This window comes from Eptatretus burgeri, chromosome 17 (assembly GCF_056783735.1).
Source record: "Eptatretus burgeri isolate ZD-2024b chromosome 17, Ebu_testis_v1, whole genome shotgun sequence".
In the NCBI taxonomy this organism is placed as follows: Eukaryota; Metazoa; Chordata; class Myxini; order Myxiniformes; family Myxinidae; genus Eptatretus; species Eptatretus burgeri.
The window spans coordinates 32,251,418-32,267,803 of record NC_140977.1 but is presented as its reverse complement, the minus strand read 5'-3'; the positions used below and the strand labels follow the sequence as shown (position 1 = coordinate 32,267,803).

General features: G+C 41.7%; 1 protein-coding gene across 1 annotated transcript in view; it reads right to left on the bottom strand.

The window, feature by feature from the left end:
- LOC147009705 (claudin-19-like) overlaps nucleotides 1–16,386 on the bottom strand; it is a 69,693-nt gene that overhangs the window by 9,096 nt on the left and 44,211 nt on the right. Inside the window, exons 3-4 of the mRNA XM_085862378.1 lie at nucleotides 6,909–7,073; nucleotides 5,788–5,869 (exon numbers count right to left, since the gene is read on the bottom strand). Coding sequence (XP_085718504.1) covers nucleotides 5,788–5,869; nucleotides 6,909–7,073 — 247 coding nt within the window. The remainder of the gene's footprint in view (nucleotides 1–5,787; nucleotides 5,870–6,908; nucleotides 7,074–16,386) is intronic.

Below are 16,386 nucleotides of genomic sequence, written 5' to 3'. Positions count from 1 at the left end.
TCCTCACCACAACCAGGTACAGACAGAATAGCAGCATCCAAGATGTCAATGAAAGCCTCGATCCTCATTTTGACCCAGAAAATCCGGAATCCCTTCGGCTCCGACTCCTCATTCAGCACCTTGAGGGCCCCCAAAAGGATATCTAGAGTCTCCACAAAGAGGACTGCATCATCTGCGAAATCAAGGTCAGATCTTGACATTCCCAAACGATGCACCGCAACTTGATATCTCCAACAGCCTCCTCAGAATCCAGTCCATACAACCGCTGAGAAGTTTGGGGGCTAGTACACACCCCTGACAAACTCCAGTAACAACTGAAAATAAGTTGGAGATGGTACCACCACATCTCACAGCACTCTCAGTACCAGAGTAGAGTTCAGACATCATTTTGATCAGTTTTGGTGGCACTCCACGAAGACTATGAATCCTCCAGAGGGCATCCCGATTCACTAAATCGAATGCTTTGCAGAGATCGACATAGGTGGCGAGCAGTCCCTGCCAAAACTATTGTCTACATTCAGTGAGGTCCCAAAGAGCAAGGATATGATCAATCGTTGACCTCTTTGGTGTAAAGCCTGACTGCTCTGGATGCTGGTGCTCAAGCAGATGGTGGCAAACCCTATCAAGAATTATACGATCAAAGACCTTGCCCAGAACTGAGAGCAGTGTCACCCCTCGGTAGTTGTTGCAGTCCTGGCGATCACCCTTCCCTTTCCAGAGAGGGACAACAAGGCCCCTCTTCCAGTCAGTTGGGATGATGCCTGTGTTCCATCCAGGCATAGCACAGAACTGCATGCAAAGACATGAGTGCAGCATTTCCAGCAGCCTTGAGAAGTTCAGCATGGATACCGCAGATCCAGGAGCTTTACCCCATTTCAACCAGTTCACCGCAGTCTATGTTTCCACAAATGAAGTTGAATCACAGTTTATTGGAGGATCAGCAATAAGGAGAGTAACACCCCTGACATCCAACTCAACAGCTGGTGGATCAGTCTGGTACAGCCACTCAAAGTAACTGGCTCAGCTGGCCTTCACTTCGGACTCCTCTGTCATGAGCCCACCACCTACCGCTCTAACTGCAGTACACTGAGGAATGAGCTTGGAAGAACAAAATGCACAAATTTCCCTGTAAACAGGACAAGAATCACCTGTCCACAGATGATGCTCTACCCCCTCACAGATTCCTGGCACATAGGCCTCCTTGTCCACCCTCAGTGCACGTACAGTTTTACGCCTCAGCTCCCTGAACAGCTCAGCTCTGCCATTCAGCCTGGCCCTGCGACTCTGATCAATGGTATCCAGTGTCCCTCGAGAGACAAAATTCTTCTTTGCCCTGCGGTGAGTTCCAAGACATCCACCGGCAACATCAAGGACGGTGGTCTTGAAGGTGCTCCACAACTCTTCAGGACCGCTCAAAGCACCCAGACCCCCCAAGTGTCCACTCACCCTGTTCGCAAACTCCTCAGCTACTCTCTCATCCCTGAGCTTGGCAACATCCAGCCTAGGCTGGGATGGTACCATTCTCCAGGATTTAAGGTGCAGCTTTAGAGTTGCTACAACAAGCCTGTGGTCAGTATTGAGTCTACTCCGGTAGACCCTGCAGTTCTGTATCATCCTCCAACGACCGTCAATGAGGACATGGTCAATCTCCTTTGCCACACCGCCAGCGTTGGAATACCAAGTCCAGCGATGAGCTTGTGGGCGCTGAAACCATGAACCAGCCAGCCTAAGTCCATGACTTCTTGCAAAGTCAAGGAACTTAGTGCTATTCTGGTTCATAGTTCCTGACCCATGGGGACCAACACACACCTCATAACCATCCCTATCAGTTCCAGTCGATGCATTGAAATCCCCCAAGACAAGAAGTGTATCTCGTCTGGGGCACTGATCAACCACAGACTCGAGCGTGGCGTAGAATGCATCCTTCACGGTGAGATCACTCGCCTCAGTCGGAGCATAAACAGAGACCAGGGAAATGACACCTAAGGAGTGACGAATCCTTAATCTCATAATACGCTCGTTGACCGGTGTTACCTCAATTATCATTGGGGTCAGCTTATTGGACACAGCTACAGCAACTCCTTGGGTATGGTAACCATCAGAGCGACCAGACCAATAGTAGGTGTAACCACCCACCATTATCTCGCCGCAATCCGGTCTCCGAACCTCAGAGAGAGCTGCAATCCCGATGTCCAAACGCTTGAGCTCAGATGATAACAGAGACAGGTGATCATCCTCTCTTAGGGATAGGACATTCCAGGCACCCACCCGAAGGGACCGCCTCAGGTTAACCCAAGGAGACCGCCGTCTGGTGGACGACACCTCAGCACCACTCCGACACACTCTCCCGCAATCTGACCCAGGGATGTTACCCCGTGGTTTCCCTCCGATCAAAGATTGGGGGTCCCGAAGGCTTTTCCCCAATCCCGTCATCCGGTGAGCTGCCCTGCGAAGGGAAGCTGCACAGGAGGTACTCCCACGGAGTGGGTTTTCAGATTTTTTTGCATTTTTACGTTTTGCGGAATGAATGGTTTTACGGTGGCTGGAGTGCAAATCCTGCCACCAACCTCCTAATAAGAAGTAACCCAACTGCAGGAGGACATCTGCAGACACAGTTGGGCACTAGATATGGATGGCCGTTGGCTCACAAGGAGCTCCTCCGCCCTTTGACAGGTTTTGTTTTTAATCCTGCTGGGTGTCCATATCCAAACACCCCCCTCACCACAAAACCTGGTGGGGGAGACGGTTTAGTCACCGACAACCCGACCATGGAACAGGTTAGTACAGGTTTACATGGTACCTGTAGCAGGTCACAGATCGAACCTGACCTGACTCAAAACCTGGCTGCTACTCCTTTCCCCTCAAACCCATCCAGGGACAGCCAAGTGAGCCTTATTCAACAAAAACAAGCTCAAATGAGCTGAGGTCCTCGTCCTCTTAATGATGACGTCATAAAAACGAATATGACGTCATCGTGATGTATCAGGTTTGCGATAAATTATCTGTGCTAATGCCTGGCTTGATTCCCGCAAACAAAATTCAAACAGCTTGCCTAGTTTTGGAGATAATGGTATAGGCGATTTCCATTAGCGGCGATATTATGACGTCGACTTTTTTTCTAGGAAGAATTTCCAAAATCGGAGATGGTTACCACCTGCGGGTGGGCTTTTTGCATATACATGGCAAGTTTCACGAAGATCCGATGAAAACTCTGGGTTGTGAAACAAAAAATGTCAAAAAATAGGAAGGACGTCATAAAAATTGATATGACGTGATAGTGATGTATCATATGTGCGGTAATTCATCTGTGCTAATGCCCTGTTCGATTCCAGCAAACAGAATTTTAAAAGCTTGCCTCGTTTCGGAGATAATTTTTTAGGCGATTTCCATTAGCAGAGATATTTTGACATCATAACTTTTTTTCTAGGAAGAATTTTCAAAATCGGAGATGGTTACTGTCTGCGCAGGGTATTTTACATATGCATGCCAAGTTTCAGGAAGTTTCGATGAAAACTGTCGGCTGTGAAACAAAAAAGTCGACAAGAAGAAGATGAAGAACAACAACGTGAGTAAGACTTAGAGATCCTCCACGAGGACCTAAAAAAAAAAGAACCCAGATTAAAAATTAAATAATTCTGCCTTACAGACCATGTGGCTGATCAGGTTGAAATTTTAAACATGTATTTTCCATCACTTCTCGACCACAATTTTGAAGTTTCACATTGATTGATTCAGTGATTCCAGATAAAACAATATTTAATATTATTCTTCAATCCAATATGGCTGCCAAACCATGCGACCTATCAATTATTCCTCAGCAAACTTGTGCGCCCAAGGGTTGTGGAACATTTCTGTGAAGTTTTCCGTTGATCTGTCCAGCTGTTCTGTTGAAGAAGATTTTTTTTATAGGTTTTTATTGTAAATTCAATTTGGCTGTCAAAACATAAGACCTATGATGTCATATGTGTGAACATTTTGTTTCTCATAGACAGGTGGTCATACCTGTAAAGTTTCGCCTCGATTTGTTCAGCCACTTCAGAGAAGAAGATTTTTGAAGGGTTTTTTTTTAAAACAATATGGATGCCAAATCAAGTGATAGATGACGTCATCAAAAAATTTTATGTCGACGATTTTATCCCTAGATGGTCCTCCAAAATTTTTCTTACTGCTCAGATGTAGTGTTCTACATATGCATTGATGACATCATTAAAAAAATCACACTTATTCTCCATAAGAAGTACTCACCATGTGCCAAGTTTCAATGTTTTTTTCCTTGGTGCAGTTTCAGAGATACAGAGATCCAAAGGTTTTCCATGAAGTCATAATAATTATCTTTGAAACATTCTACATGAGTAATCGCTCCAATGGTGAAAGTTTCTTCTGAATCCAACAAGCGGTTGTGGAAAAAAAATGACTTAAGTTCTGTGCGGAGCCAAATGGAGCCAAATGCAATAAATACCCTCTCCTTCGGCGAGGGTACCAAGAATGGCACTCGGTGGAGCGCATACCTTCACCAGGCTGAACAGTTTACGTTTCGTATCCCACTGATAGGCAGGATCTGTATCTGTACCTGAACCAAAAATTAAATCTGCTTGTTCTTGTCACCTAACTAACTCATCAAACAAGTTTTGTCATAACTCGTCCACAACTTTTTGAGATATCGTGTTATCTATATAGTTGTTTGCCCTATCTCTCAATGGTGAAGAATCAATTAAAAAATTCTCGTATCTGGATCTGGATCCGGATGTAGATCCAGATCTTCACCAAAATCGAACAAATTCGTCTTTGTCACACTCCCAACCTGTCCACCAAATTTCGTCCGAATGTGTCCTTAACTTTGAGATGTCCTGCTTACAGACAGACATACAGGGGTGAAAACATAACCTCCATCCTCCTTCAGTGGTGGAGGTAATTAAAGAGGTAATAGAGGAAATGAAAGTAAAAATGTTGAAAAAAAATGCTCCTTTGGACAAGTGGTGTTCAGTTTAACAAAATTTGCTTTTTATCTGATATTCATCATAATGGGATTCCACTTGGTATGCTTGCAGAGTAAATTATAGAAACCTTAACCCTTTGAACCCTTGCAGCCGTTTTTTTCCAACGGCTATTCAAACCTCCATATACCCAAGTGGCCATTTTACCAGCTGCTATGCAAACCTCCATATACCCGAGTGGACGGTTTACCGGCCGCTACTCAAACCTCAATATACCCAAGTGACCAGTTTTCCAGCCGCTATTCAAACCTCCATATACCCAATCAGCAGGATTTTTCTCCAAGGAGCTCAGGGTAGGGGAGCCGAAAGTGGAAGGACATTAGGGTTCAAAGGGTTAATTTCTGGTCGCCAAAAATGTGACTTGCTATGTCTCTCTTTCAGCCAAAATTCTTTCCCACCATTCATTCTCCCTTTGCATACCATGTAACCTTAAATGGAACACTCGAGAGTTAGCATGCTTAATTTTCTTGTTCACACATTCAATTTTGTTTTCCTTATTGATCAAATTTTAATTTATACACTTTAGAAGTTATTTTCCATTTTATTCCTGATCTCTTGGTTAATAGAGAAATGTAATATTGTCCGAGACAAACGTTATTCCACATGATCATTGCACGCTGCCCTTTTTATACTGTTCTTCACTTGGCAGGTCAAGGGTATTTGACTGGTCAGCAAGATTTCTCTGTCTTGTTTGTGTCTTTTGTTGTAATGAGAGATATATTAAGTTGAAATAGCATAAGTAAGGGTTTTAATCAAATCATTTCAATTTATTTATCCTCATCCTCATCCTCACCGGGCTCCAATGAGATTTGGATCATAAAAGTCCACTGTGATTTTGTGAGCGTAGAAAGACACAGCTGTTAGAGTTGTCAATGCTGCAAAAAATAACACACAACACCAATAATAATCAAATGCCATATCACATTATTGTAAAAAGTAGCGTTAATTTCAAGGACGTTGAACCCTTCCAAAGGGAGATTTATTCCTCTCAAACTCGATTCAAAAGCTTGGAGCTCGAAATTTTGAAACTCTCAAGATGAGGCTGTGGCTTAAATGTTTAAATACCTCGAGATGAGGCTTTGATTAAAAACCACAGCAGGTCATACAAAAATGGAAGAGTGAACTTGTTAGGGTTAGGGTTAGATTTGAAATCTGCAGGTTACATGTTTCCTGCTTTAACCATCCATTGGGACCAAACTCTCTCCAGAGCATCAATGCTGCAAAAGCAGTTTCCTTTGCTCTTGGGCACAATCCTGGACAGGTCACCACTCTGATCCAGGATACTCAAATGGCTCAGTCATCCTAGCAAACACTGGTACTCATTTTGCCGATGTCAGAAGGATGACAGGCTAGGTCAACCCTTCCTGGTATTAATTCAACAGCCAAGCAGGATTTGAATTCAGGACCCGAGGATCCCAAGCCCACCACCATAACCATTAAGCCAACACCAGGCATATCGCACATGCACTGCGTTGATGCGTGCACTGAAAATCAAAAGAGGAAGGAGGGTGGGTGGCAATGCAAATTCCCATCACCAAAAAAAATCAAGACTTGAATTGACAGACCATTGGCTGAGTAGAGAAGATCACCCTAAAGGTTATGCAACAAGCTTAGTTTGAAAACAAAAATCGAATTACAAGTTCAACCGCACAGAACCACCACCACATCTGTTTCAAACCACCACGGAAATGAGAAATGATGTGAAGTGGGACAATGGATTTTATGATATAAAAGTTGATAAGGATATTTTTTTGCAACAAACAATGGGGAGCTGACGTTTCGAGTATTAACCCTTCATCGGACCAATAGCAGTGGATGTGTAGAAGCATAGCTATCTGACCTCACGACTACTGTGCTAGAGGAGATGTATAATACAGATTGGTAGACTGGGTCGGTGTGAACTGAAACCGTTACCAGACAGTGCAAGAAGACAGGCACCCGTCGCTGAGAGACGGACTTTCTGTCTGGAAGTGAAGCCTCCTGGATTGGTGCAGTGCAGGCCTGGAAGCATTACGAGGAGACCAATTACAGCGAGGAGGACAGCACTCACCATGAGAGCCCTGCACACTTTCACATGGACTAGGGTAGGGTGGGTAGAGGAAGATTGGGAAAGCTTTCATCTTCATTGGCTTCGCCAACACTAAGTATTGGAAACTTCATAAAACACTCAACAAAACAAAAGAGGAAATTGTTTTAGCTTTGTGTTGAAATTTTGGGGATTTTCGATGTCCCGTATATGATGTGGTTAATAACATTTTACTCATACCTTCATTTTACAACTGTTATATTTATTTATTATTGCACAAAAATACTTGCTACAATACCAATATGAATGCAATTAAATCTATTTTAACAGTGGTTGCTTAAAGTGACAGCCAAGCAACACCAAAGGGCAAAAAGGGGGGAGGGGAGAAAACCACTGACATTTGTGTGGTGTTCATAAAGTAATAATTCATTAACAATAATAAAAAAGGCAATATGTATTACAGATATACAGCAATATGCCAATACCCTGTTTTTCATTACACGGCCCGCGAGCCACTGGCGGCCCCTGGTGGTCTGAAGTGCGGCCCCTGACGTGCGGCCGATAATACACAAATGTGAAAACACCCCATCATAATCTGCCTTAAATGCTATCAAATTGGCCCAATGGTTTCAAATGAGTGTTCCAACATGAAGCATAAAAGTAACATAACTACATCAGGATATGGTTGCAGTATGTATATATATATATATATATATATATATATATATATATATATATATATATATATATATATATATATATATATATATATATATATATATATATATATATATATATATATATATATATATATACTGTATATATATATACACAATTACGCTTGCCACCCAGTTAACCACAACAACAAAGAGTATGTGGAGGTGGGGCTTAATAGTAGCCATTGTGTAGTCCTGCAGGCGGCGTGTCGGCTCTCACACTGATCCCTCATCGGCAAAAGTGGCCCTCTAAAAAATAGTGAAGATCACTGCTCTGGTGGGTTGTCTTTGTGAACCTAATTATTTGGAATGCTCTGCTTCTGTCGATGAAATTGTACGCCTAATGGTGACTTTATCTTCTGCCATTAACTAATGTAAACTAACACAGGTGTTATTCTGGTGTTCCATTTAAGTCAAAAAGGTCCTGCGAAACACCATGTTGGCAAATCAATACAGCGTTTTGTGGGTGGAGTTTGAAACAGCAAATGGCTTACCTTGTGTAGTTTTTTTTTTTTGGTTGCTTAATACAGCTTTATTTGGCTAGAAGAGCATGGGAGTTAATTTATTTGAAGATCCAAGCCACCTGGGGGAATTGATCTGTTGATTGGTTATTCCTTTCAATTACGGGTGTGAGACGTGATTGGGTCTTGATATTTATTTGTTAACTGCTGTTGGCATTGCATGTGGTACATGCTTGGGAGCCTCGGTGGTGCAAGTTTCTGTTTCGGCTGTTGCTGATGACTCGCCAATAAGTGATGAAACCGGTATAGCGGCTGATGGGGTTGTGTAGCATTGGGATTCTCATGTATGTTCTACTTGTGAATGTTCTGCAGTTGTTGAGGAATATATGTTTGGGTTTTTTTTTTTTAAAAGGTTTACCTTGCGTTGCTTTTCTTGGTTGCTTCAATTTGTTGGCGAATCAATACAGTATTTTGTGGGTGGAGTTTGAAACAGCAAATGGCTTACCTTGTGTAGCTTTTTTTTTGGTTGCTTAATACAGCTTTATTTGGCTAGAAGAGCATGGGAGTTAATTTATTTGATAGCCCTAGCCACCTGGAGTAATTAATTGGAGGCCATCTTAAACCTACTACTGGTTCGTCTTGGGTCAATCACTTGGCCCATCTTATTCGACGGACAACCGGTTGTAGCGATTGATTCTCGTTCAACTTTTCTGTATGCTGGAAACCGAAGCAAAGATTGTATGGCCTTTCGTGGTGAATGAAGTACAGTCTCTTTCGACAGTCCGTTGCTAAGTTGGGGGGTCGTGCAGGTTGTAGATTTGACCACGTAACCACCCGGTCGTCATCCATTACATTGGTTCGTTCGGATTGGGATCAGGACACCAGTCTGTATCCAGTTATTGTTTCAATATATACTGTATATACAGTACTGTGCAAAAGTTTTGGTTATTCCTACGATATTCATACTTTGAATCAAATTCATCAAATCGTCAGGGATAACAGTAATATGTGTTTATTATTTCAAATTAACAGCCTTTGAAAATGTTCATCAAATAAACTGCTGAAGTAAATAACAAGAACAGTGTCACTTTATTGTGTCAGTCAATACTTTGTGTGTCCGCCCTTTGCCTTCTTTTGTGCCATCAGTCTTTTAACCATGCTTCTGTACATGGCTGAAGCACTCTTACAGGAACATTGTGCCAAATAACCTGCAGTACACTCCACAGTTGTGCAAGGTTAGTTCAGTTGTTATTGTTCTTCTTTGTTTCCAGGTAATACCATATGACTTCAATGGTTCTCATTTTCAGACTCTGGGGTGGCCATTGTAACACTTGAAGAACATCAACTTTAACCTTGTTCTCCAAACACTGTTTTACTGCATTGAAAGTGTGTTTTGGATCATTATTTTGTGGGAAAATGAATCCTCTTCTGATTGAACAAAATCCACTTGGAACTGCTTGGTGCTGCAGTATCTGCTTGTACTTCTCTTTTGTTTGCGTCCCAATGATTTTCACAAGTTTTCCTGCATCAAAAGCTGAGATACAACCCAGACAGTAACAGAGCCTTCCCCCTGTTTAACAGAATGCTGCAAACATTGTGTGTCGTAACGTTCGCCAGATTTTGGCATATGGATTGGGGTCTCTGAGATCCAAAAATTTCAAACTTCGATTCATCAGACCAGAGTACCCGATTCCATTGTTCAGTCACCCAATATTGGTGTTGCCTTACAAATTTCAATCTTTTAACCTTATTGGTCTCAGCAGTGGTTTCTTTGCTTCAATTCTGCCATGGATACCCTCTGCAATCAAGCTTCTGTGCATGGTGCTGCGTGGGATGTTAATATTCAGGCCTGCTCTCATTGCATTTGTCAACTGCCGACTTGATTTTCTTATGTTGCATAAGCTGGGCAACTTCAAGTTCTTGTCTTGTTTTGGGGATGTTACTCAGAGTCTTCCTGGTCTTTTCTTGTCTTGTACAGAGCCAGTTTCTTTCAGGCTTTTCAAAGTGTACCTCACACCATTTTAGGAGATCTTCATATTTTCTGCTATTTTCTTCAAAGTGTGCTCTTCTTCTCACATAGTTTGGATCTTCACATCCACTTCTGTTGAAAGTTGCTCCCTTGGCACCATTCTGAACCGACTCATCAAATTTAGAGCAAGGAAATCAGCACATGAAAAATAATTTCACATATTCACAAGCTGTTAGCCTTCATAACAGCAAAAACCCACCAAAACTCTGCTCTCAGAGAGTGCTCGGGGATTTTTTTTTAACCTCCCTCAATGGGGAGGGCCCTTGGTGAAACACACCTCGCTGTCCGCCTTTGATTGGACAGGGTCCTATGGCCCACCCTTCCGGGGCGGGGCCTTGGACCCTGCCGGGAAACCCCAGCTACTCTTCCACGTGGGTTCATACTTGACAAGCAACAGTATCAATGTTGCAAAAGTCGTCGTGAAAGAGTTACAACGTTTGTGGGAGCCGAGAAACCGGAACCACGAGATCTTGCCTTGACACATCAGGGTGTGAGAAGGCAGCTGGTTGGTGGTGGATCTTGATGGGCTGAGGGTTCATGCAGATGGGATGGTTGTTAAATGGTTTATTAGATGTAATATCCTAACTAAAATAAATCGCAACGCACGCCTTTGATTCTCCCACTAGACAAAAGGAAAGGGATCTGACTACACACATACTTAACGACATAACTGACTTTTGGGACATCTGTATGTTGAATGCTTATGGTTTCCAGATCCGTAACAACATGTACAGCATCGCAAAAATATGACTTTCAATTTCCGAATTTATTTTATAAACTTCAAGGTAACTGTGATATTAAATTGACTTTTACATAAATTTGAATTCTCATCCACCTACATTGCACACTTCTAACGTCCCACAAATGTTTAATGGGGAACAGCACCACAAAAGTGAAAATAACCCAAGGTTTTGCACAGTAACATGTGTATACATGAAGTGCATGGGCGAATGAGAGAGCATGGGTTATGCACCGACACAGACAGGAATTGTAGCAGTTAGTGTGGCACAGGGGAGGGATGAGCCCCCCAAGAGCGGGAAATTTAAAATGCAGATGTGTTCTGGTTCCGTGAGATGAGAGTTAAAACAAATTTTGAATACGTGCCACCTCGCAAGGGAGTGTGAACAGTCCGTGCTGGGCAAACCACCCAAGCGCAGACAATTGCTTGATTTAATGATGAACACAGAGGGGCTGGCATGTAAACGATCCGTGTCAGAAGGATGGCTAAACAAATGGGAACGATTAAAGGGATTAAAATTAACAGAATTTGGTTTTTAAAATTACCCACGAGAGTGGAGTGCAGGGCATGGTTTGCTAAGGTTTGTGAGTGGTGCGCACAGGAAGCCCGACACAAGTGGAAATGGCTGGAGCAGCCGAGGGACCTCCGCGGGATGGCCCGTGTGCATGGAAGGACTATGAGTGAGCGTGTGAAAGTCTCATGGTGTGAGAATGAGTGTGTTGGAGACTGCAAAGCAGCTTGTGTGCATTTTAGGTGTGAGAAAGGTCACGAGATGTAGTGTGTGAATAAATGGTGTGCAAGGGATTGCAAGGCGGCTTGTGAGCGTGTGGGGGTTGACAAAGTCTCACGGTGCAAGAATGGGTGTGTGAAAGTCTGCAGGAGGGCCTGTATGAATGTGACCCTCATGGAGGTTGGCAGCACAATCAGTGGGCGTGACGAACACCGGTTCCTGGAAAATGGCGAAATATATATATATATATATATATATATATATATATATATATATATATATATATATATATATATATATATATATATATATATATATATATATATATATATATATATATATATATACACACACACACACACAGGAAACCCTGAAATATCCCAAGTTTCGATCAATTGCGGGCAAGCGAGTGTTTTCTGATTTTGTCATCGCGGTACTTCATTTTCTTTTGGCCAATCGTGGTTTTTGTGCTGAGATCAGTCATTGTTTGTATCAGCATGTACGATTCCCTTCCATGTGGAGCCTTTTCTTGTTTCCCGTGCACCGTTAATTGAAATTTTCAGAACAGCATATGAAATGAAGTTGAGTTTATAATGAATCGTCATCGAACAGGAAATGACGTACCGAAATCCTGTAATACTACATCTACAAGATCTAGTTGCCAAACAACAATTAATAATGGTGCCCAAACGTAAAACGCTGGAGATAATTAATTGTGCCAAAAGGCAGAGAAAGGTTATGACATTGTGAGAAAAGATATTGAGATGTTAGGTTGGGAAGAGGTGAAATTGTGGATTTACCACTTTGAGTGAATCGGTGAACGGGAGAAATCATTGCAGATTTACCAACATCTCCACGAGGCACCTGACGCCGCAGGCTCCTGTTCAATCATGGCAGACCACGATGCTGCGAAAAACTATCCATGTGGAATTAATCTCGTGGAACTAATCACATGGAACTAATCAAGGCAAAGGGGTTTATGCCGGAGCAGATTTTTAACACCGAAGAGATGGGATTATTCGAGAAAAGGATTCCATCTCGTACCTTTCTGTCTAAACAGGAAAAATCTGCTCTGGGTCAAGGTGGCTAAAGATCGCCTTACCCTTCTTCTATGTGGCAATGCAGCAAGCACCTTCATCATGCTCCCAGATGATTCAACAGCCATCGCAAGTTCTACATCTACATCTTTCTAACCTCCACCCTGCTCCTATAGCAGCAGCATCATCATCTCTGAGCTAAGTCTTGTGTTTTCCATTTTTGGCAGAGTACATTACGAACAGTGCGCACCAAATTTACCCTCACCCACCTGGGCACCTTGATGCTTGGAAAAAATTTATAAGGTAAAAATCTTGTGTTTTGGTTTATTTTATGCTGTATTTAATTTTATATACATGTTTATATCAATGATAACATGCAAAATATACATTTTATATGTTTATTTAAATTGTGATGTGTTTAGTTCTGTCTGCCGCCGACCTTCCTCGATATTTTCGAAGCCCAGGAACTGAACCCCCTTTTCCCATTGGCCCTTGGTTTCCACTATTGTAGTTTTAACTGCAGAGGAATTTTCCAGAAACCGAACCACTGCGATATTGGAGGGTTTACTGTACACACACGTGTATATATATATATATATATATATATATATATATATATATATATATATATATATATATATATATATATATATATATATCACATGCATCCATAAAAACTCCCAACCTTTGATTGAACAAATGAAATGACACCAAACTCTATTTAGAACACTTGAGACATCATGGCAAACATGGAGAAATCAAAACATGGTGATTAAGGTGTGACCGCACAGTTTTGCTGATCAGCTTCTCCATAGCTTTTGAGAGAATGGACAAAAAGTGCAGTACTCTGTGATGTGCTCCAAATTATTTCCTAATTCTCCACTGATCGTGTCCCCTTTGTTTTATCCTCTCCACTACCACTAGGTGTCAGCATGGTACAAGGATCAAATAGAAAGGAATATTTACATTCCTCCATTGTTTGAAAGAATAAAAAGAAAACGTTTGCAACAGATGTTTGAAATCATCAATCTCAATGAAATATATTTTCTAATAAATCAAATTGAGTGCCACACACAAAAGGGAATGTTCAGGATGAAAATATATTCAAATGGCTTGTTGAATGAACAATAACACTTGTGATGTTTGATAATGAAACCCAAAGATTTTGTGACTTATCGCACAATTTCCAAAAAATACTTTGAGTTCAATTAAACGAATGATTACCACCCTGACACATTTTGGGATGGTGATTAACTGCATGTACCTTGAGTATAATTCAGTGAGGCAAGCTGGAGTGAACTACTTGCCTCTTGGTCGGGTCAGGGATCATTCTGTACCTCGGTTCATCATAACTACAATGACAGCATAATCTCATAACATCGAAGTGTTGTCGATCGCCCAGTGTATCATTCTGGAGATGTCGGTGAAGTCTTCTGTTGCAACACAAAATATGGTGGTGGACCACAAAATGTTGTTGTAATCACTGATTATGTGGTCCGCCACCAAAGGTGGACTAAGGTTATTTTTTCACTCTTGTTTATCTATTTGTCTGTCTGTGAGCAGAATATCTCAAAAAGTTATGGATGGATTCGGACAAAACTTGGTGGACACATTGGGTGTGTGACAAGGATGAACTGATTCAATTTTGGTGAAAATCCGGTTTCGAATCCGAGTGTTTTGTTCAATTTTGCAAGTGATTCGTCACCATTGAGAGATCGGGTCAAAAACTATACGGTGGCCTGCAAAAGTATTCACCCTCTTCCAATAATGCCACATTTCGATGAATTATGTATTATGTAGAAACAAATTTTCCAAATGAACTTTTTTATTCATAACTGAAGAGATCAAACTAAACACTGTTATAAGTTGAAGTTAGGTTACATGTTAGGAATACCTGCAAAAAACATGTACAAATCAAAATTCACTGGTTGTAAAAGTATTCAGGCCCTTGAGGTCAGTACTTGGTGGAAGCACATTTTACAGCAATGACTGCTGTGAGCCTTTTTGGGGTAGGTCTCCACCAGCTTTTCACAGTGAGATGGTGAAATCTTTGCCCATTCTTCACGTGAAAATTGCTCTAGTTCTGCCAAGTATGATGAGGATCGTCGATGGACTGCAATCTTCAATTCTCGCCATAAATGTTCAATTGGGTCCAAGTCTGGACTTTGGGCCACTCAAGAACATTTATTTTCTTCTTATTCAGCCATTCCAGTGTGGCTTTAGCTTTGTGCTTCGGATCATTGTCCTGCTGAAATGTGAATCTCCTACCCAGTTTTTGATTCATGGCTGACTCAAGCAAGTTTTCATAAAGGATTCTCCTGTACTTTACACCGTCCATTGTCCCTTCTATCCTGACAAGCTTTGCCAGTCCCTGCTGTAAAAAGCAGCCACATAACGTGATGCTGCCACCACCATGCTTGATAGTCAGGATGGTGTTGACTGGGTGAAGTGCAGTGTTGGGTTTGCATCAGACGTACCGTTTTGAATTTAGATGAAAAAGTTCAATTATTGTCTCATCGAAAAAGTTCAATATTGTCTCATTCAAAGTTCAATTATTGTCTATTGTCTCAAAAAGCTTCTTCACATGCATGCAGTATCATGAAGATGCTTTTTTGAAAACTCCATACGAGCTTTTAGATGCGTCTTTTTCAGTAATGCCTTGCTTCTTGCCACTTGTCCATCGAGGCCAACTTTGTGAAGGCAACAGAATATCGTTGATTGCTGAACATTAACTCCCATCTCGGACATAGAGCCTTGCAGATCTTTCAAAGTCATTGTTGGATTTACAACAGTTTCCTGCTTGCCCGGCTGCTGAGTTGGATGGGAGAACTGATCTGGGTAGGTGGAGTCTGGGTGGTATGATATGTCTTCCACTTCTTAATGATGGATTTCAACATACTAAAATGGATGAGTGACTTTGAAATCTTCTTGTAACCCTCTCTTGAACAGTGCTTCTCCACCACTTTATGTCTGACTTCTTGAAAGGGTTTGAGTACTTATGCATCTGAGAATTATGTGTTTTTTTTTCGTGTTAATCCGACTTAGTCACATTTTAACTGATTTTTTTTTAGTTTTATATCACTTTGGAGTAGTTTGTGAAGACTATATATTAAATTTGATTTGAAGGCATCATGAAATAAGCTCAGGGGATATCAAAATGTAAAAACTTTGGAGGGGGTGAATACTTTTGCAGACCACCATGTACAGCACAATATTTTTTTAAATTGTGAATGGATTATAACAAAATATGGTAGATGACTTGGGTAAATGACAAGAACAAGCTGATTAGATTTTGGTTAACGTCCAGATGCAGATGTGGCCCATCTTTCAGACAGGCAGGCTGCAATCTCTTCCCTCCTTTCAGACCTTGAAAAAATCACAAACTGGTCAAACATTTGGAATTTGCCTTTTAATCCTGACAAATCTCACATACTCACTATATCTCAAAAAGGACCATCTGGCAAACCCTCCTATAAACTTTCTTAACAATCCTCTTGAGGAAGTTCAGTCCTTGAAACTCCTGGGTCTCACTATCAGGCAAATCTTTCTTGGGCAAACCACATTTCAAAGTTCGCCTCGAAAGCCAGCTGCCGACTGGGCATCCTCCATCATACAACGTCCTTCGTTGGCATACCTGAACTCGTATCCACCTAC